At 44.3% G+C, this 21,551-nt stretch overlaps 1 protein-coding gene across 1 annotated transcript in view; it reads left to right on the top strand.

Moving 5' to 3' along the window:
• LOC135205840 (cytoplasmic dynein 2 heavy chain 1-like) overlaps positions 1-21,551 on the top strand; it is a 252,552-nt gene that overhangs the window by 65,826 nt on the left and 165,175 nt on the right. Inside the window, 7 exon segments of the mRNA XM_064237094.1 lie at positions 8,578-8,716; positions 9,214-9,516; positions 10,096-10,412; positions 10,988-11,107; positions 11,221-12,351; positions 20,214-20,319; positions 20,762-20,902. Of these exon segments, the coding sequence (XP_064093164.1) occupies positions 8,578-8,716; positions 9,214-9,516; positions 10,096-10,412; positions 10,988-11,107; positions 11,221-12,351; positions 20,214-20,319; positions 20,762-20,902 (2,257 nt within the window).

Below are 21,551 nucleotides of genomic sequence, written 5' to 3'. Positions count from 1 at the left end.
AATTCCGTAAGGAAGACGTATGATTCGTATGTACGCAATTAATCAGTAACAAAAGTCAGGGTAGTGAACCTGCTAACCTTCCTGTAGACTTTATTTTGCCTAACCCTGTAGTATGGCCTACGGGCTATGAATATGTCTACGAGAGGTGCTCGCTCTCCTTCATTGCTGGGAAGTGCTACTTCTGTAATTGTTACTCCTAACCCTGCAGTGTTGCCTTCGGGCCCTAAGCAGTGTCTGTAGAGGAATTGCCCTTTCTCTGATACTCTTTCGATTCGTATCTTAGAATCGAAAGTGCTTGCTTTAGAGAGTAAAAGTGAAGTGCAGAAGTGCAGTGATACCCCTTGTGTAGTGGAGGGTGCGTCAGATCGGCCTCGTTTTCGCCTCTAGGCCGGGACCTCTGCTTGACTCCCAGGACCCGGGGCCCGGGGAGGGAGCATGTCGAAAGCCTAAGGAGGGTTACAAGGAACCCCCACCGATCTGGCGTGCCTTCGGCAGTTTCTGATGGACAAAAATCCCCAGGACTGCCAAAGTAGCCGTGCGCGTGCACGAATCCTGAAAGATTGCTTCTCGTCCTCCGAAGCGTCCTCCCCATGCAGGGGTTGGAGCTTTCGGAAGGACTCGCGCCCTCTAAATAGAAGCTTTATAGAAGAGGACGCTCACGTCCCCTCTCTCTCTCGTTATGCGTTTCAGTGAGAAGTAAGAAGGCGAACGTCGCCTGAACTCGTGTCCGTCTTTCCACCGAGAAATACGTAAGAGAAGTCATAGTAGCAGGAAGCTTTTGAGAGCGGACGCCCGGGACGCTCGGATGGACTCCAGGCGCGCGCGGGTGCACGCCAACCCGTGCGCGCCAGTGGACGCCAAGGTGCGCGCCAGTGGACGCCGAGCGCGTCCAGTGGACGCCGAGCGCGCTCCAGTGGACGCCGAGCGTGCACCAGCGCACGCCAGGTGTGTCGCCTGGCTGAACGTTTCTGTTGAACTCTTCAAGCTCTTGTTTCAGATATGGGCCTAAAGAATGTTTATCTCTACCTCCGGTGATACCTTCTACCTCACCTGCAAAGAATGTGAAGTAGGCAGTGCTTCGGAGGAAGTGAACAGACAACTTCTTCTTCGGGTTTCGTGAATTCAAGAGGTCTCTGTCAATTAATATTGCTTTTCGCATAGGTGGATGGAGTTAAGGAAAGCTCAAGGGAAGATCTCGTTTGCTCTACCGCAACCTTTGCCATTCTGCCAATAAATTTAAGTTGCCACTACCGCAGTCAAGACTTTGCGATAAGGCAGTTACGGGTTATGTAAGGCTCGATGTCCTGCACGTCAGGACTCTCGGCAACGTTCAGTGGGATTCTTGCAAAGGCACTCATCAAAAGGACGCTCTTCAGGAAAGCGCAAAGACAGGACTTCCTTTGCCATACTGCAATAAATTTTAAGCTTTAGCAGGCATTAGTTGTGATACGGGAGAGGAAGCTGGTTGGAGAGTTTCTTCCTCTTCCCAGGATAATTTTGCAAGCTTTTTAGCCCATCTGAAAGGGTTTTTCAGATGATAGATTTTGTTAGTTTCTAGTCGGGGACTACGCTGCCGAATTGAACATCGTCGTTCTACCTGCCGTAAGCCCAGTCTCTTAACAGGATTCTTGCCCCTTCCTCGTTTGAGACGGGAATCGAAAAAAAATTAAATGCTTGACTCCCTGGATTACGTTTTGTCAATTCAGTGACTTTCCCCCATTGACAATATACTTTCGTTTTGTCAGTAAGTGGGTATCCCCTCATTGACAAAATATCTTTGTCCCGTAAATGGGTTGTTCTCAGTTCTCATTGACAAACTCTCATTAACTTGATATTGCGTAAGCGAATAAGCTCTTATTGACAAGATTCGGAAGAGCTCTCATTCGTCATTCGCAGACTCGTACAAGAAATAGACTTGTAGACTACGTCAATGAACGCTTATGTCCAGTAACATAAGAAGCTTGAGCTGACTGCTTCGATTCTCTTAAGTTTTGTTCATGAAACTTGCCTGTCAGATATGTATGTAGCTGTATTTCCGAATTCAGCTATATATATGTCTGCCAGGTAAGTATGAACAAACTTTATTGTGATATAATTTCATATTTTGCCTTGCGTTATTTTACTTCTGGTTGGTTCAAGTCATATACGCTTGCTGTAGTTACCTCTTCGGATGGCAACCGAGAGGTCTATTGTCTATTTTAAGGACATTTAATCGTTACTCCCTGCAGCCTTCCAGGAGTTTCCGATTTATCTTTTACCGTTGTATGGTAGTGTTCTGACGACACAAACGCATCTATATATTTAGCGTTTTCTGTTTCGCTTAAATATACCAGCTTGAGAGTCTTTCTGCTCAAAAAATAACGGAACCTATTTCTTCGTAGAATAGGGTAGCTGGCAACCCAGACATAAAGTTAAGAGACGACGTTCGTAAGCTGCTGGGCTGCTGCTGTCACGCTGTGTCTGTCCTCCAGTCCAACCGAGCCAGTAACAGATCGGGCGCTGTCATGCGCGGTAGGTTACGTCTCTCTCTCCTGCGGGATTGACTGACTAACCGTATCTCTGTGCTGGCGGTTACGTCTCTCCTGCGGGATTGACTGACTAACTGATCTCTGCCCTACAATCACGGACTTTAGCCTAAGATTGAGGGGATTTCTTACGTGAATGAATAAACGTTGCATTCGTTTTGCCTTACTATGTTCAACAGAGTTATCTCTTAATCCTTTCGGTGCTCGTTACCGCACGGTATAGAACTACGAGTCTACCGCAACATTGCACTTTTATATGCTCTCCTGCTTAGGCAAAGCGCAGCCTTATTAGGGAAGTAAGCATACTCGGGGAGGGAATGGATGAGCTTGCTGGGGACCATTTCCTTCCTGAAGAAGTTTGTTTCCCCGAATAGACTGCAATTCAGACCACAGTTTTCCTACCGGGAAACTGAAATATTATTCAAGATCTAGGAATGATTCTGAACATCTCTCAGTGCGTTTATCACCTGAGGTGATAGAAAGAAGGTGCCGGACATCTGGATAGGGTTTCAGATGTCTTGGATCTTAATCTGAAAGAAGTAAAAGCGATTCGGTAGTCCCTCCAGTCCTCGTAACGAGTTTTGGGAACCAGTGGTCCAGATCAACTCTGATATTCCACAGCTCTCTCATATCTTAAGAAGTATCTTCTCGGTCCCTGTTCGAGTTTACGAGAAAGCCTATTATAACAACAGGCGTAGAATGTAACGATCCTCTAGAGGTTCGTTACAGGATTGCAAAAGTCCGTACGAATCGTCTAGATCGACGGCAGCAACTATTGACTTCCGAGTGGAATCTTTCTTTAGAAGTAAGTTGAGAGTTGTGGAGACTTTAGGGACGCCCTTTCATTCTTCTCTTCGATATGTTGAGGACGAAGAGGCTTCTTCTTTTCTGCTCCCTTATTCTCGATCCGGGATCGGTACCATTAAACGCCATCCTATGATATTGAACGGGGATGGATATTTAGTCTCTTTTCCCCTTTTTTCAATCGCTTAGGAAATTTAATAAGAGGATTTATGACGTCACAGGGAGCGACAATGACGCTGATCGCCCCATGTTGGCCTCAGGATCTGGATTCACAGAGGTCACATACTTCCTAGTTCACTTTCCAAGGACCTTTTCGAGAGAGTCGGTCTACTCTAACTCGAAAGGTACCTATAACTACCTATATACATCTCCGCTCTGAGTCTGACTACGTTCGGCTATCGAGATGTTGACAGGAATAAGATTACCGTCTTCCATTTCCGTCTGAAGAATGGGATAAGCTGGCAGTCACAACTATTAAAGAATACGCAATATGTTGTTGACGGCCTTTGGGCTCAGAGATTTGCGTCTGTCAAACAACAAAGTCCTTCACGATCTTTGAGTTCTGTGGAATCTCGAACCTCGCTCATCATCTACTTTTTGTCTCACCAGTTTTCTCGGAGTCAGACACTCGTGCGAGATCAGGCGACATATAGTAGCCCTGAGTTTCTTGTTGACGAAGTCGGTTGCGTTTATACACCCCCGATGATCGTGTAACATGAGACCAGGTTGGACTGTCAGGCATTCTTCCTTCGGGACTGAATCGCCTTTTTGCTCCTCGCTCCTTTCTCCTGGCACCAGAAGCTCGAGTCAGGAGTGATTCGCTGACGACGTTGGTTGCGTTGATACACCCCCAAGGTTTGCTTAGATTGAATCGCCCAGGCAGTCCAGACACTCATCCTTCAGCGAAGAATAGTGCCTTATAGTCTTCAGGGTACAGCCTTGCTGTCCTTGATTCGTCTGACTGGTCAACTGGTCGGTCACCTGACTTTAGTACAGACGGACTGACTGTGCATGTCCAGATCGAAGCTTTCAATATGGAACTTAGACGTAGTCTGAAGTTCTTGATGTCAAAGCATTCGAACCTCTCCTACCTGTTAACTTCTTGCATGTGATCAGGAAGGTCTTCTTCTAACCACCCTAGATACGACAAAGAGGGTTAGTGAGATTTTAAGCCATCGTCACAAGTTTTGGCTTTAGAGAACACAAGGCGGTGTGCTCTCTAACCCTTCCGTTGTGGCCTAAGAATGGTAACCCGTTTTGTCCTTGGGCCAGGAGCTTGGAAGCAAGGATGGCACAAGTTAGTGGGCAGGAGCCAGAGAGAGTCCTGTGCCCTGTCGGGTCTCTCAAGTTTTATCTACATAAAACTCAAGAAAGTCGAAGTCATTCGGGCAATCTGCAGTGTTCCGAAAAAGACCAGACTTGCCCATATCGAAGAACAGCCTGGCTTTAGTGTTAAGGAGTTCTTTCAAAAATGCTCCTTCATTGTGTTTGCACAAAGATTTGAAATCTTTTTATCTGAATGCTCACGAGGTGAGGGCGCGGCCTCGGAAGCATTTCAACAGAGCATGGCACTCAGCAACATCCTGAGTACCATGTTTTAGCGAAGCAACTCTGTGTTCACTTCACACTCCCTGCGAGATGTGAAGATGGCATATGAGATCTGCTGCTCCCTAGGGCCATACGTGTCTGCAGACACAATCTTGGGGGCAAGAAGTACCACTCATCCTATCCTGTAGAAAATGGTTAGGAAGAGCTCTTAATTTAGTTGTTGAGTCGCCGACAACGGCGACTTCCTTAAACCTCTTAAGCCTTAGTTAAACACACCTTAACTTTGGCTAGGTTGGTCAGGTGGTGACATATATATTTATATATATATATATTTATTTTACTTCTTAGCCCTCATTGTATGGTCAATATGGTCTAGTCACGTCGTGGTCTCGCCCCTGTTGACAGATCATCTGGAGTGCACCAGCTATATAGGTCTCTACCTCGCTGGCAACTCTAGTAGCACAAGCAGACTTACGTGGCAGTAACCACGAAGCCAGCTATGCTAACAGGTGGAACCAAGATGTAAATCATCTGCATGCATTTGTTTCCCAAAATCCTTCTATTCTGTCCCTTCCCACCTCCAAAGGTGGGATTCAGCTATATATATATATCTGACAGGTAAGTTTCATGAACAAAATGATATTGTTATGATACAATAAAGTTTGTTCATACTTACCTGGCAGATATATATAATCAAGTACCCACCCACCTCCCCTCAGGGGACAGTGGAAATAAAAATTATGAATAGAAAATGGGAATGGTTCCTGATACCCGCCTCCCAGCGGCGGGAATGGGTACTAAACCAACCCTGCCGACCACTGCGTGGTGTCGGAAGTTTTTAAAATTCTGTCAGACTTCAGAAAATACAGCTATATATATATCTGCCAGGTAAGTATGAACAAACTTTATTGTATCATAACAATATCATATTTACCGAAATTCGTTTCGCATAAATATAATTGCTCGAGCATATCTTTTTATGCTCGGTGGTTCTAGCCGAACGCATTCCTTCGTGGAAAGGATTACTTGGCAACTCAGGAGGACGAGTCAGCGACAGCTACTGCGTATTGAATTGCCCGAGGCATTTCAGTACCAGCTGCCGCTTTGAGATGGATGGTTGGTTATGTCTTTCTCACCTGCTTTGATTGAATACCAACCGTATCTCTGCCCAACAATCACGGACTTAAGTCTCTGATTAACGGGGATTCTCGCATACATGAATGACCATCTACTGCTGTGACGCTAGTATTCATCGTCTTCGGTATTGCGAGAATTTTAAACAGAGATATCTATTCGACTCTCATCTTTCTGTTTACCGCACGGTAACAGAATTCTGTAATAGTCTCTTGCTGCATCGTATATCGATAATGCGAATGATTTTTGCGGAATCTGAGTTTGTCCTCAAAATATCTTGTATTCGGAGGTGTGCAATTGTTCATTGTTCACCCCGGATTAGCAGATGTATTGAAAGACATCGATACTCCCACACCTGCCAGCTCTACTTCCAAACGTTCAGCCCATGAGAAGCAGTTCTTCAGGCGGCTCTCCCCTGTGTTTCATTACTGAAGAACGCCCCGCTTTCATTGCACACCGGACAGCAATGAAATGGCGGTCAGCGTTTTCAGTCATTTGTAAGCACAGGTTTAGAATCTTGAGATTCCTTCTCTCGATTCAGCTGGAAGACGTAGGTTGCATTCATTGCCTACCTTCGTCTTCAACGTCACATAGTGTTGTTTCTCCTTAAGCTGAGATTCAACGTCTATGAGATTTTCTTGCCATCAGGGACCTCGGTCTTTTGAAGGCAATTGACTTTCGCCTTTTGAGCTTATGCATTAAGAGAATCATCGCCGCGCCGTCCGGCATCGGTGACTAACAAATATTTTATTTGTTTGGTCTCTCAGCATAACTCTTTAAAGGGCGAAGGTCACGTGCTTACCCGGATGCTTGGACAACTTGCCTCTACTGATTCCGAACCAGTCAGTCGGCAGCTGTCAGAGCGCCCGAGTCAGTTACGAACTATGCTGTGGACTTAGTTCGGTTGTTCCAGAGCAATCATTACTTCGTCTTAATAGCTTGTCAGTATGAGTACTGTACATAACCAAAGTCGAGAAGAGGGATAGGTCATATGACTATCCCCTTCTTTTCGTCTTAGGTAACTGCATGACTTCTCTTGAGAAATCTGGCACAAAGGGATGGGGATTTGTGACGCTCGATTTCGTACCGATCTTCGTAGCGAAGACTCAGAACCCTTCGGTAACTGACGATTGGTTCGAGTCCTTCACAATACCCTCCCTAATGGACTTCACCGCCTCCGATACGAAGGCTATGCTGCTTTGTCCTGTGAAGGCGCGACGGAGCTGTCTGAAGAAACTCGACACCCAGGATGAGTGTGGACGCCTCTTCATCATTCTCTCGCGTTCCGCAAGAACTTCTCCGTGGCGCAGGTAATGAAGGCAGGCGCCTGGTCCAACCGGACCGCATGCACCTCCTTCTACCTTCGGGATATTGCCCACAGTTCCTTGGATCTTTTTCCTTGGGAACCGTGGTGGTTGCTCAACACGTTGTGTAGTTAACCCAGACCCTCGCAGGCTGAACAGCATCGAGTCCTGGTGTGACCGTAAGAATGGATGAGGAATGAGAGTGTGACTGGCTCCTCTTCCCATCTTTTTCTTCCCTACCCCTGCTGGGTAGAGGGACACGGTCGTCACCCTGCTGGGTAAGGACGAGATGCAGGTGAGCTACTCAATAGAGCACCATCCTATCCCTTTCAGTAGGGATAGGAGTAAATATCCACCACTTCCTCCAACAAGGGGGAGGAAGTGGATGCCAATTTGAGACAAACCCATCATTTTATGATTGTCTCTTGCAAACAGGAACAAGTTCTTGCTTGCTGGTACGAAGAGATACGCTTGCCTCTCTCTTAGTACTTGGCCCAGAGGTCTGACCATTGATCCTGCGGTGCACACCCCGATCAATCGGACAGAGGTTTGGATCCCTCCCTTGCTCTTACGACCAGGGAGGCACTCCAGGGTTGGACGAACACCAGTCTGTTCACCAAAAAGACTCAGATTCCTCCCACCAAGAAGTGAGTCTTCCTATTGTTAAAGGACCGAGGGTTTGTATTACGTATCGGAACAAATGACAATTTGTCGAAAATTGCATTTTTCCTAACTATACAAACCTGAGGTCCTTTACATATAGTCCCACCTCATGCCACCCCTCACTCTGCAACTTTTTGCATGGGCCTAAAGCAAAAGTGATTCTTCACCTCTCGGGCGCGCGGGCGCGCGCACGATCGGACAAGCAGTTAACTACCGTTCTCCCCTTGTTCGAAGCTTACGACCGTCCCAGCTGCCGCTAGTTACCTTCCTATTGTTAAAGGACCTCAGGTTTGTATAGTTAGGAAAAATGCAATTTTCGACAAATTGTCATTTTTTTAATGTCCCCAGACTTCAGTCTTTTGTTGCATTGACAGAAGAAAATCAATAGCAAAGTGCTTGCACCTCATGTAGCCTTGAGTATTCATCAATCACCTGGATCTGAATTTGTGATTGCTTTGGTGTCAATAGCTCCTAGCAGAATTACAAAGTTGTTTCCTCACAACATGATTATTGATACACAGTGAATATACCTGACAAAATTTGTTAGTGAAAAAAGATATTTTTATACTCACTTTTCTCATTTTTATCCGTATTTTCAGGTTTTATGGAGGCGAAGGAGGGAAAGCTAAAATGAAGATGGTAGATGCTGAGTTTGATTACACCTTTGAGTACCAGGGTAATGCAGCAAAGTTGGTTCATACCCCACTCACTGACAAGTGTTACCTGACTCTCACTCAGGTATGGATTGTTAAAAGTATTTTTTTATCATATCTACTGAGGTGTGAATTTTATATTATTGAACTGACCTACTTTGGTTGACATATTATCACCATTGTTTCTATAGTCTGAAGTTCTTTGTACAATCAGTGCAAAATTGTCTACCTTTTAGCCATTACCATTGAAATTCACAATTGATTATTTCTATATATCTTTAAAGAAGCTAGTAAAGGATTGATTTCAGTATTATCTCCTTTCAACATGTCTTATGTTTGCTGGTATTTGCATTATTTTTATAGAGTTTCAAACCCAACTGTAATTTGTGATGCTGCAAAAATGGTCTACTTTTTAGCCATTACCATTGAAATTCATAATTGATTATTTCTATGTATTTTTAAAAATCTTAGTAAAGGAATAAATTCAGCATTACGTATCTCCTTTAAATGTATCTTATGTTCGCTACTGTAATTTGTGATGCTTACATTCAATTTACCTGGTCAATTTTATTGGAATTTTAGGGCATGCGCATGGGACTTGGTGGAAACCCTTATGGTCCTGCTGGCACCGGGAAAACCGAATCGGTCAAGGCCTTGGGTGGACTGTTTGGCCGACAGGTTCTTGTGTTCAATTGTGACGAAGGCATCGATGTAAAGTCAATGGGTCGCATATTTGTAGGCCTTGTTAAATGTGGTGCTTGGGGATGCTTTGATGAGTTCAACCGCTTAGAGGAAGCTGTGTTGTCAGCAGTTTCAATGCAGATTCAGACAATCCAAGCTGCTCTGAAATCACAAGCAAAAACCACAATGTTGCTTGACAAGGAGGTAAGAATTTATTTGTCTTATTTGGATGATCAGTAATGCTGTCAGAGAAATATCTAAATTCCATTTTCTTATTAATTAATATATATTTATACCTAATAGAATTATTATTTTTATCAGACCCTGTTTTATTTCTTAATATGTACGCTAGTGAAGCGTAGTTAATTTGTGCTCTATGAGGATATTTATACCTCTAACTCTAAAGTACTACATTGAACCTGGTGAGTAAAAGTGAGAGAGAGAGAGAGAGAGCACCACCTTGGATATAATCATAGGACATATGCAATTTTTACATATTTTTCTCCTAGTGAGCTGTGCTATTAGTGATAAAATTATAATAAAGGTCATGTAGTGGATTCTTATTGAAGAATGATTTTTCTAAGTCATAAGTTAATTCAAAATTATATAACCTATTTTGTACACCCTAACAAGATCCAACAAAGCCGAAAAGGTGAAGTGATTATGTTAGCAATAAATTGTGTTTTACTTGATCTGAGCTAACTGTTTCATTAACTCTTATGTTTGTTAGACTGAGTTCCAAGGGTGATAAAGCCTCTTAGCCGATTCTGACCTTCTTTGCAGATACCAGTTGATCCTAACTCAGGGATTTTCATCACACTAAATCCAGCTGGAAAAGGGTATGGTGGAAGACAAAAGCTGCCTGATAATCTGAAACAGCTGTTTAGGCCTGTTGCCATGGCACGGCCAGATAACGAACTCATTGCCGAGGTTATGCTTTTCTCCGAAGGTTTCAAGAATGCTAAGAGTTTAGGCCGAAAGTTGGTTGCAATCTTCTCTTTGTCAAAAGAATTACTGACTCCTCAGCAGCACTATGACTGGGGATTGAGAGCCCTCAAGACAGTCCTCAATGGTTGTGGGAATCTTCTTCAGGGCTCAAGGTTAGTCCTGTACCTACGTACTATATGCAGTAGTCGAGGCAAATTCTGTTAATATAGATTGCTTTAAGGGTTGAGGTTATAATTGTTTGGCAAATACATCAGTAGGTCAGTTTTATGAAACTCGGATTAACATCGATACCATGTATATTTTCTCATTCCTCATGTTTGACGTTGCAGTGAAGAAGTAGCCATTTTTCTATATAAGTATTTACTTAAAAGAAATATAAAAAAAATGTAAACCATTGGTTTAGTTATAGACTTTTTAAAAGTGATAGATTGTAATAAAGCAATGGCTTTTACTGTGCAAAAATATGTGATATGTACTTAAGTACCATTTCTTACAACTTTTGACCATTATTATTAGATGGAATTGCAACATGGGAAACATTATTTTTATATATTTCTTTTTGTTCTAACTATCCTTACCTACTCTTCAGGGAGTGAATGCAATAAATAACTGTAGCACTAGAGTAGCTAATGATTACTAGTTATATGATACTAGATACTATAATGGTTAACTTAAAATTAGAGTAGATAATAATTTCTAAGTTATACATTAATTTATGCAATTACAGGCGTGGAATGTCAGATGAAGAGAAAGAAAAGGGCATCAGTGATGAAAAAGAGGCAGAACTGGTGGTTCAAGCACTGAGACTCAACACACTTTCCAAACTAACTTTCTCTGATAGTGCAAGGTATTTTATTGTTTAAATTCCTGTGATTACTGTGTGCAACATTTGTAAACCTTGATGTAAATATTTCAAGTTTAGTAAGTATTTTTTTATCCTGGCTAATTTTTTTTTTCTAGATTTGATGAACTTGTCAAGGATGTTTTCCCCAACATCAAATTCCTTGGAGTTGGCTATGAAAACTTAGCAGAGGTTTTGAAAGAAACGTATGCAGAAATGAAGCTCATACCTAATGATCGGCAGATTAAAAAATCATTAGAACTTTTTGAGCAGCTCCAACAACGTATGGGAGTTGTAATAGTTGGTCCTTCTGGGTCAGGGAAGACAACTCTTTGGCAAACGTTACGGGAAGCACTTTTGAAGATGGACAAGAGAGTTAAGAAATATGTCATGAATCCGAAGGCAATGCCAAGACAACAGCTGCTTGGTCACATAGATCATGACACCCGAGAATGGTCTGATGGGGTATTGACGGCATCTGCTCGTCAAGTGGTCAAGGAACCAGCCGATGTTACTTCCTGGATAATTTGTGATGGTGACATTGATCCTGAATGGATTGAATCATTGAATTCTGTATTGGATGATAATCGCCTTTTGACCATGCCCTCAGGAGAAAGAATACAGTTTGGCCCTAATGTCAATTTCCTCTTTGAAACTCATGACCTGTCATCTGCTTCCCCAGCCACCATTTCTCGTATGGGAATGATCTTCCTTAGTGATGAGGATACAAATATTCAAGCAGTTGTTAGTTCATGGCTTAATTCCCAAGGTGAACAAGTGAAGCATTACCTTGAACCATACATTGAACAATATTTCTTCCAGGCACTTGAATGGGTGTTAAAGGCAGGAGAAGCACAAGTGGAAACCACTCTTGTTGGCTGGGTTCTGAATGGACTATCACATTTGCATGATGTCAAAAGTAAAGCTCATTTTGCATTGGCACTTATAAGAGGTCTTGGTGGCAACCTTCCAGATCAGACAAAAGCAGACTTTGCACGTGAGGTGTACTCTTGGGTTGGAGAACACGTTCCTGATACACGTAAAATTTTGAACCACTACTATGATCCTGAACGGGACCGTTTAGAAACTTATGCATCTGATTCTGCAGAAAATATTAAAGTTGAGTTTGGTCATGTTCCACTGATTTTGACTGCTGATGCTCAGTGTAGCCTTGATTATTTCAAGCCTTGGCTTGAGATGGAAAGTCAGCAACCATTCATTCTTGTTGGCCCAGAAGGATGTGGCAAAAGGTAAATATCTTTCATTAGTTATTACTTTTAGTACAGTATTGTGTAGTTTGCTGGTAGAGAAAATTAATTTGTTGAAAGTATAAAATATAGTAATGTCAACCATTAGTGTCACAAAGTATGAAAAGTTTAACTGAATTTGAATCTCAAAGCTCTGTGAGCTAAGGTGAGCTCTTATTGGTGCTTGAATAATTATTATATAATATGTATTTAAACTATTACAGTTGACACCAGCTATTCACACTCACGATTCGCAGACTCTCCTATTTGCGAATTTTCTTATTGAAGATACATACACATTTATGGGAAATTCACCTATTCGCAGTATTTTTCACAGAGAAATATTCATAAATTGCTCTATTTTCATATCACTTTCATGACTGACAAAATGCACTTTTTGTGATAAAACTCTTAAAATACTCAGGCATAAGCATTTTTATTGAGTTTTTTGTGTTTGAACTATCAAAATATGCAGTTCTAATTGTTTTTAGAGGGGTTTTACGTATTTGTGGATTTAAGCTATGTGAATACGGGCTGTTCACTGTAATTAATATGATTATTCATTGAAAGGAAACACCTTAAAAGTCTGGGAAAATCATTCATGAGTCAGCTGAGTTTAATTTGTTGTAAGTCTCTTTCAGTCTTCATAATTAATGTTTTGTTCATGAAACTTACCTGTCAGATATATATATAGCTGTATTTTTCCGAATCCGACAGAAATTTAAACACTTACGACACACGCAGTGGGAGTCAGGTGGTTAGTACCCATTTCCGCCGCTGGGAGGCGGGTATCAGGAACCATTCCCATTTTCTATTCATAATTTTTCTGTCGCCGGTGCTGTAAACAACGTTTGCAGCACCTCCGTCCAGATTTTGGAAACTTACTAGCTACTTGAGTATCCCTTTTGGTTTTTTCTTTGGTATCTGAATTGGATCGGTGGCTTGGCACACGTTGACTTTGGATTGATTTGATTTTGGTATTGATTTTTCTTTGATCAAGATGTCAGGGTCTAGTTCTGCTAGCGCTAGATTTTGTTTTATGTCCGAATGTAGAGGTAGGCTACTGAAAGCTTCAGTAGACCCAAATTCTGTTTGTAAGGTTTGCAGGGGGAATGAATGTACGTTTGAAAGTCGTTGTAAGGAGTGTGAAAGATTAACAGAGTCTGAGTGAAAGGCGTATGAAACCTATCTTAAGAAACTTGAGCGAGATAGGTTAAGGAGGTCTTCCTCCAGGAGTGTTTCAGGTAGGCAAGATTTTAATGATTCTCCTGCTAACCCTCCTTCTGCAGTTTATGCTCCTACCCCTGTAGTGTTGCCACCGGCCCCTGACGCAGTGTCGGTAGAAGGTAATACTTTATCGCTAATTCTTGAATCGATTCGTAACTTAGAATCAAAAGTGTTAGCTCTGGAGAGCAAAAGTGAAGAAAAGTGCAGTGAAAGTGCCCTTGTGTAGTGGAGGGTGCGTCAGATTGGCCTCATTCCGCCTCTAGACCTAGATCTCTGCTTGACTCCCAGGTTACGGGGAGAGAGCATGTCGAAAGTCGAAGGAGGGTTACGAGGAACCCCTACCGATCTGCTGTGCCTTCGGCAGCTTCTGACGAACCTACCCAGACTGCCAAGGAGCGTGCGCGTGCACGTCTCCTCAAGGAGTGCTTTTCCTCTTCGGAAGCTTCCTCCCCGCGCAAGGGGTGGAGCTCTCATGCCGCATCATGTCCGCTGAAAAGGACGGCTCGTGTTCGGGACGCTTCACGTCCAAGTTGTTCTCCGGAACTTTGCTCTTCACCTGATAGTGCGTTTGCTGCTTTTCCTCCGCAGAAGAAGCGTAAGGATTCTTCGGAGGCGGAGTCTTTCTTAGATGATTCTTTCGAGCGCCGCAGTCGCTCTAAGGTGCGTGAAGTGGCGGTTCTTGGGAGTAGGAAGAAGGCGTCCCCTTGCCACTCGCCTGCTCACAGGATCAGCCCCTCCCCAGAAAAGGAGGCTTCACCTACAAGCAAGATTCTCCAGTCGCTTCAGCAGCAACTTCGAGATGTTATTTCTTCGAGAGAGACTGTTCCACGTCGCCGTAGAAAGGATGACATTCTTCCTGTGAAGAGGTCGAGGCGTTCTCCCTCTCCCTCTCCTCGCTCATCTCTCTCTCCGTTTGAGTCTCACTCTAGAGTTCGTTCTGCTCCCCAGCAACTCTCTAGAGGAGGTGAGAAATTCGTTTCTCGCTCTCGAGAAGCGGTTGTATCCGCTACTACGAAACATGTAGATAGGAAGCACGTTTCTTTAGATGCCGAGTGCGGTTCTGTGAAAGTCAAGCGCGCTTCAGCAGACGCCGAGCGTGATTCGGTGCAAGTTAAGCGAGCGCCAGTGGACGCTCAGCGTGTTACAGTGGACGCTCGGCGCGCGCCAGTGGACGCCAGGTGTGCACCTGTAGCTGTCGAGCGCGCTTCAGTCGGCGCCAGAAGATTGGCATCAGACGCCAAGCGCGCGCCTACGGACGTCAGTTTTCCACCACCGCGAGCGCAAGTGGAAGCGGGAACTCTTCCTGTTCGCCGCTCTTTCTCTTTTGAGAAAGCTCGTGACTCTTCCTTTCTTCCTCCGACTTCTCCAGTGTCTGAAGAGCAAATTAGTGACGCTTTCGTCGAAGTGGATGAAGAACAGCAGTTGGCTCCAGTCTCGACGGACTACAAGGTTTTAACTCGTCTGCTACAGTCAGTCTTTGCAGACACTTTTCAGCCTGAAGCTCCACGTACTCCTCCCTCTCAGTTTTCATCATCCAAAGCTACTAAGATCTTGGGCTTTGTGAAAATGAAGAAGTCGCTTTCTACGAAGCAAGCTTTTCGCAAGGTCCACGATTGAATGGAAAAGAGGAAAGCTTCAGGCAAGACTTCTTTCGCTTTACCACCTTCAAGACTTTGTGGCAAAACTGGTATGTGGTACGAGACGGGAGAAAACGTCGGAGTTAAGCTTCCAGCCTCGGCTCAAGGAGACTTTGGTAGTATTGTGGATGCTGCCAGAAGATCTTTTCTGTCTTCTTCCAAAGTCTCTTGGACGCATAGTGAGCTAGATTTTCATCTTAAAGGCCTCTTCAGGACACTAGAGGTCTTTAATTTTCTTGACTGGTGCCTAGGAGTTTTGGATGCCAGGTCCAGGAGTTCTGATTCCATCAGTCTGGGGGAGCTGTCAGTGTATTGTCTTGCATGGACAAGGCCGTCAGGGATGGTTCTGAGGAATTGGCTGCTCATTTCAGCACGGGACTGCTTAAGAAGAGAGCACTCTTTTGCAATTTTACCGCAAAGTCGGTCTCGCCAGCGCAAAAAGCGGATCTTCTTTTCGCGCCTTTCTCAGAACATCTCTTCCCCCAGTCTATGGTAAAGGACATAGCCGCCAGTCTCCAGGAGAAAGCAACCCAAGACCTTCTGGCGCAGTCTTCTAGGAAGCCTACAACTACTTCGTCTTCTGGGTCCTCTGCTTTGAAGAAATTGAAGCCCTTTCGATCTGCTTCTTCCTCGAAGCCAGCCCCTCGAGGAAGAGGCGCTTTCAGAGGCAAGACCCCCGCTCCTTCTAAGAGCAAGAAGTGAGAGGGAAGTCCTTCAGCCACCGGTAGGAGCCAGACTTCTACATTTCGCGAGAGCCTGGGAAGAGAGAGGTGCCGACGCTTGGTCTCTGGACATCGTCAAGAAGGGGTACAGAATTCCTTTTCTGAAGTTACCCCCGCTGTCTTCGACACCAAAGGATTTGTCTCCTTCGTATCAGGGAGAAAAACAGAAAGTGCTTCACGATCTACTAGATCAAATGATCGAGAAGCAGGCGGTGGAGCAGGTCTTCGACCGGAGTTCTCCAGGGTTTTACAACCGTCTGTTCCTAGTGCCGAAGCAGTCAGGGGGGTGGCGCCCCGTTCTGGATGTCAGCAGTCTAAATCGCTTCGTTACCAAGCAGAAGTTTAAGATGGAGACACCTCAATCCGTGCTAGCAGCCTTAAGACCGGGGGATTGGATGGTCTCATTAGACCTTCAGGACGCATACTTTCACGTCCCCATCCATCCCCGATCAAGAAAATACCTGCGGTTTGTCCTGAAAGGGAAGGTATTCCAGTTCAGGGCACTCTGCTTCAGTCTCAGCGCGGCGCCGATGGTGTTCACTGTTCTTATGAAGAACGTTGTGAGGTGGCTCCATCTTGCGGAAATAAGGATCTCTCTCTACCTAGACGACTGGCTTATTCGAGCCTCATCGCAAGACCGGTGTCTGAAGGACCTTCACACGACTTTGTCGTTAGCGAGGTCCCTGGGACTTCTGGTGAAGCTCGAAAAGTCACATCTGACTCCTTCTCAATCCTTAGTCTATCTGGGGATTCAGATGGACTCAGTGGCTTTTCGGGCTTTTCCGTACCCAGGGGCGACAACTTCAATGCCTAGGACAAAGTGTTCAGCCTTTACTAGGGAAGGAAACATGCTCGGTAAGGGAAGGGATGAGTCTGCTGGGGACCATTTCCTCACTGGAGAAGTTTGTTTCTCTAGGAAGGTTGCACCTTCGACCACTTCAGTTCTTCCTCTCAAGCAATTGGTCACGCAAACAGGATCTAGAAGAGGTCTTGTTTTTGACGGAAGAAGTGAAAAAGCACCTCAAATGGTGGTCGGATCCAAAGAAGCTTGCGGAAGGGCTTTCGCTCAAGCTTCGGAACCCCGACCTAGTGTTGTTCTCCGACGCGTCCTCCACGGGTTGGGAGCAACACTAGGAGGGAGAGAAGTGTCAGGCACCTGGAGAGGGGAACAGGTGTCCTGGCACATCAATCTAAAAGAACTTTCAGCGATTTACCTTGCTCTAAGGTTCTTCCAAGAGGAAGTCTCCAACAAAGTGGTTCAGATAAACTCGGACAACACCACAGCCCTGGCATACCTCAGGAAACAGGGGGGAACTCACTCTCCTTCTCTGTTCGCCATCGCGAAGAATATCCTGATATGGGCGAAGTCGTAAAACGTCACGATTCTGACAAGATTCGTGTCAGGCGTGGAAAACGTGCGAGCGGACCTTCTCAGTCGGCAAGGACAGCTTCTGCCGACGGAATGGACCCTTCATCAGGAGGTATGCCAGGCGTTATGGAAGCTGTGGGGACGTCCTCATGTGGACGTTTTCGCAACTTCCCGAACGAAGAGACTTCCGCTTTATTGCTCCCCAGTTCTGGACCCGGGAGCAGTGGCAGTAGACGCCCTACTGTGGAATTGGTCGGGACTAGACATTTACGCTTTTCCCCCATTCAAGATCCTCGGGGAAGTGATGAGGAAGTTCGCTGCATCAGAGGGAGCGAGGATGACCCTCATCGCCCCCTTCTGGCCAGCGCTCGACTGGTTCACGGAGGTGATGTCCTTCCTGGTAGACTTTCCAAGGACTCTGCCCCTAAGGAAAGATCTACTCAGACAGCCCCACTTCGAGAGGTACCACAAAAACCTCCCCGCTCTGAGTCTGACTGCGTTCAGACTATCAAGAAGTTGGCCAGAGCGAGGGGTTTTTCAAGACCTGTGGCAACGGCGATTGCCACCGCAAGGGGGCCCTCCTCAATCGCAGTTTATCAATCGAAGTGGGCTGTCTTTAGAAGTTGGTGCAGAAAGAAGGGCATTTCCTCCACCTCAACCTCTGTGAGCCAGATAGCAGATTTCCTTCTTCACCTTAGGAAAGAAGCGAAACTAGCTGTTCCCATGATTAAAGGCTACAGAAGCGTGCTTTCTGTAGTCTTCAGGCATAGAGGACTCGACTTAGCGAATGACAGAGACATTCATGATCTCATTAGATCATTTGAGACTGTGAAAGTTCTCCAACCGAAAGTACCATCGTGGAACTTAGACGTGGTACTTAAGTTTCTCATGTCGAGTCAATTTGAACCGCTCCATTTAGCTTCGCTTAGGAATCTTACTAAGAAGACCATTTTCCTAACCGCTCTGGCGACGGCGAAGAGGGTTAGCGAGATACAAGTCATAAGCAAGCACATTGGGTTCAAGGATCATAGTGCAGTTTGTTCCTTAAGCCCTACGTTCTTAGCAAAGAACGAGAACCCTTCCAACCCTTGGCCGAGGACGTTTGAGATCAAAGGGTTGTCGGAGCTAGTGGGACCTGAACCTGAGAGAGTCCTGTGTCCTGTCAGGGCTCTCAAGTTTTATTTGCAGAAAACCAGAGCATGCAGAGGCTCTTCGGAGAACTTGTGGTGCTCTGTGAAAAAACCAGATCTTCCGATGTCGAAGAACGCACTGGCGTTCTTCTTAAGAAGTACGGTTAAGGAAGCCCATGAAAAGTGTAGTGAAAGTGACATGGAGCTTCTAAAAGTGAAAGCCCACGAGTTGAGGGCTATTGCTACTTCGGTGGCTTTTCACAAGAATATGGCAATCAAAGATATTTTGGGCGCCACTTATTGGCGAAGCAATTCGGTGTTTGCTTCACACTACCTGCGGGAGGTGAAAGCAACATACGAAAATTGTTACTCGCTTGGACCATACGTCGCTGCAGACACTGTTTTGGGGGCAGGAGGTAGCGCTCATCCTATCCTTTAATGGTTAGGGGAGTTTTTAACTTGTGTTATAGTTGTGGGGTTGACCGCCTGCGGCGGATCTCCCTTCCATTAGCTTAGTCTAAGTGGGATACCTTTGGTAGGCTACGCCAGGTGGTTTTGTTTTACTTCGTGCCCTCATTGTATGGTCAATGGTCTAGTCACGTCGTGGTCTCGCCCCTGTGACAGATCATCTGGAGTGCACCAGCTTTATAGGTCTCTACCTCGCTGGCAACTCTAGTAGCACAAGCAGACTTACGCGGCAGTAACCACGAAGTCAGCTATGCTAACAGGTAAGGAACCAAGATATCAATTATCTGCATATATATGTTTCCTAAAATCTTCTATTCTGTCTACTCCCACCACCAAAGGTGGGATTCAGCTATATATATATCTGACAGGTAAGTTTCATGAACAAAATGATATTGTAATGATACAATTAAGTTTGTTCATACTTACCTGGCAGATATATATAATCAAGTACCCACCCACCTCCCCTCGGGAGACAGTGGAAATAAAAATTATGAATAGAAAAATGGGAATGGTTCCTGATACCTGCCTCCCAGCGGCAGGAATGGTACTAACCACCTGACTCCCACTGCGTGTGTCGTAAGTGTTTAAATTTCTGTCGGATTCGGAAAAATACAGCTATATATATATCTGCCAGGTAAGTATGAACAAACTTAATTGTATCATTACAATATCATTTTTTGTTACATCTGCCTGTCAGAACCTGTCCAATATTCATTTGTTTCTTCAGGGGTAAAAACTAGCATCTTTTATATAGAGTTTCTTCAGCGAGCATGCACGAATGTGGTAACTGAGACTTAGAAACAAAGGTAGCATATGGTAGAGCTGCAATCAGAGGTTGAGGAATATCCTCACTCAACCCACACTATCCAGTCTCTTTTTCTTTGGTCTCCCATGAGAGCAGATATTTTACTTTTTTCTCTCTCTCCACTCCAACTCCCTCTTTTCACTGTCTTAGTGCTGAATGGCTGAAAGTGCTTCAATCAATCTATGGTATTTAAAAAAATACAAACGCCTTACTTTACATTATAAAGTTGACCTTATTTATAGCAACCCTTTTGAGTTACCAGAGCTTTGATCCCTGATCTGTACAAGTCCCTAAGTACTTTTCTGGATCCTTCAGGTCTCACTTAGCACTCTGGGACATTGAACAATCTTCTTGCTTCGATTGTGACATGGGATATATAAGTGATGAGGTTTAAATAAAACTAACTGATTTTAGAAAATTATAACTTTGTTGAAAAAACTCTTACTTTTGAAAAATTACATACTTCAAAAGTGTTTATAGTACAATATGAATAAAAAATTTTCGCAGCTTACTGCTACATGACTGTTTCTCTAAGCTCCGGAGCACTCAGGTCACCATGATTCACTGTAGTGCATACACTGCCCCTCAACATGTGCTACAAAAGTTATCACAGGTAATTTCTTCCATTTATTTATTTAATATTGTAAAATATTGTTTTCCACATTGGTTGTTGGGATAATTTAATTTGTGCATTGAAATATCTTTGGTTAGCACTTAGTTTGATGCTCCTCTCTTTTTTACTTTTATTTTTATTAGAACTTTTAATGGAATTTTTTGGGATTCACAAAAACCTAAAAAGAAAGTTTAATTTTATGAAATTAAATATACTGCTATTGTATTAGAATATTGAATAAATTGTGCACAGTTTGGTTTTACCATTTTCTTGTTGGCTGTCATTCACTAGGCATTTTTTCCAATTATATCATATGCTATTTTTAAAGATGATGCTTGTGAGATACATGTAAAAATTACTTTGATATTCTAATTTAGATACAAGTTGATAATTAAGATTAGATATTAAAATGGTCATTACACTCAATTATTTTCAATTTCAGATGTGTATGGTGTTGTCAACAAATACAGGGCGTGTGTACCGGCCGAAGGACTGTGAAAGGTTGATTGTTTATTTAAAGGATCTCAACTTGCCCAAGCCAGATAAATGGGGCACTTGTCAGTTAATTACCTTCTTACAACAGGTGAAAAATAACTTTACATTGTTCCGACACGGCATACAAACCTTCGGTCCTTTTACAATAGGAAGGTACTAGCGGCAGCTGGATAGGTCGTAAGCTTTCGAACAAGGGGTTCGGTAGTTAACTGCTTGTCCGACAGGCGCGCGCGCGCGACTGGGAGGTAAACAAACCACTTTTGCTTTCGGCCTCACAGCGAGTGGACGTGTGTGTTCGACGCTCTCTGCCCGCTTCTCGTCGTTTGCTTTCTTGAGTATATGGTTGTGTTTGTGTATGAAAGAATTCATTGTAAGTACAATCATTTCTCTCTTTTCATATTAATTGAACTGCAATTAATTAATGATGGAATCTCCTCGCCTCGCTACCCCACGGAGACTATGCCCGGGTACCGAAGGGCGTAAATGCGGGAAGTTCCGCTCTTTCCCGGAGATAGACCCTCATATTGTGTGCTCGGTGTCGGGGGCGCGAATGATATGCTCCCGAGCCGAGCCTTGTAATGTGTTTATTAATTGGTCGGAGGCGCAGTGGATTTTGTATGAGGGCAGGAGGAAGCGAAGGCCTGCAAAGGAGTCGTCGGAAAGCTCTCCCGCGACTCCTTTGGTGACGGACACTTCGTCTTCTTTCCTGACGCCCGCTCAACTTCCACGTTTCGCGC

Source organism: Macrobrachium nipponense, chromosome 24 (assembly GCF_015104395.2).
Source record: "Macrobrachium nipponense isolate FS-2020 chromosome 24, ASM1510439v2, whole genome shotgun sequence".
Lineage (NCBI taxonomy): Eukaryota > Metazoa > Arthropoda > Malacostraca > Decapoda > Palaemonidae > Macrobrachium > Macrobrachium nipponense.
Note: the sequence above shows the minus strand (reverse complement) of the source record. Positions and strands in the feature narration are given on the sequence as shown.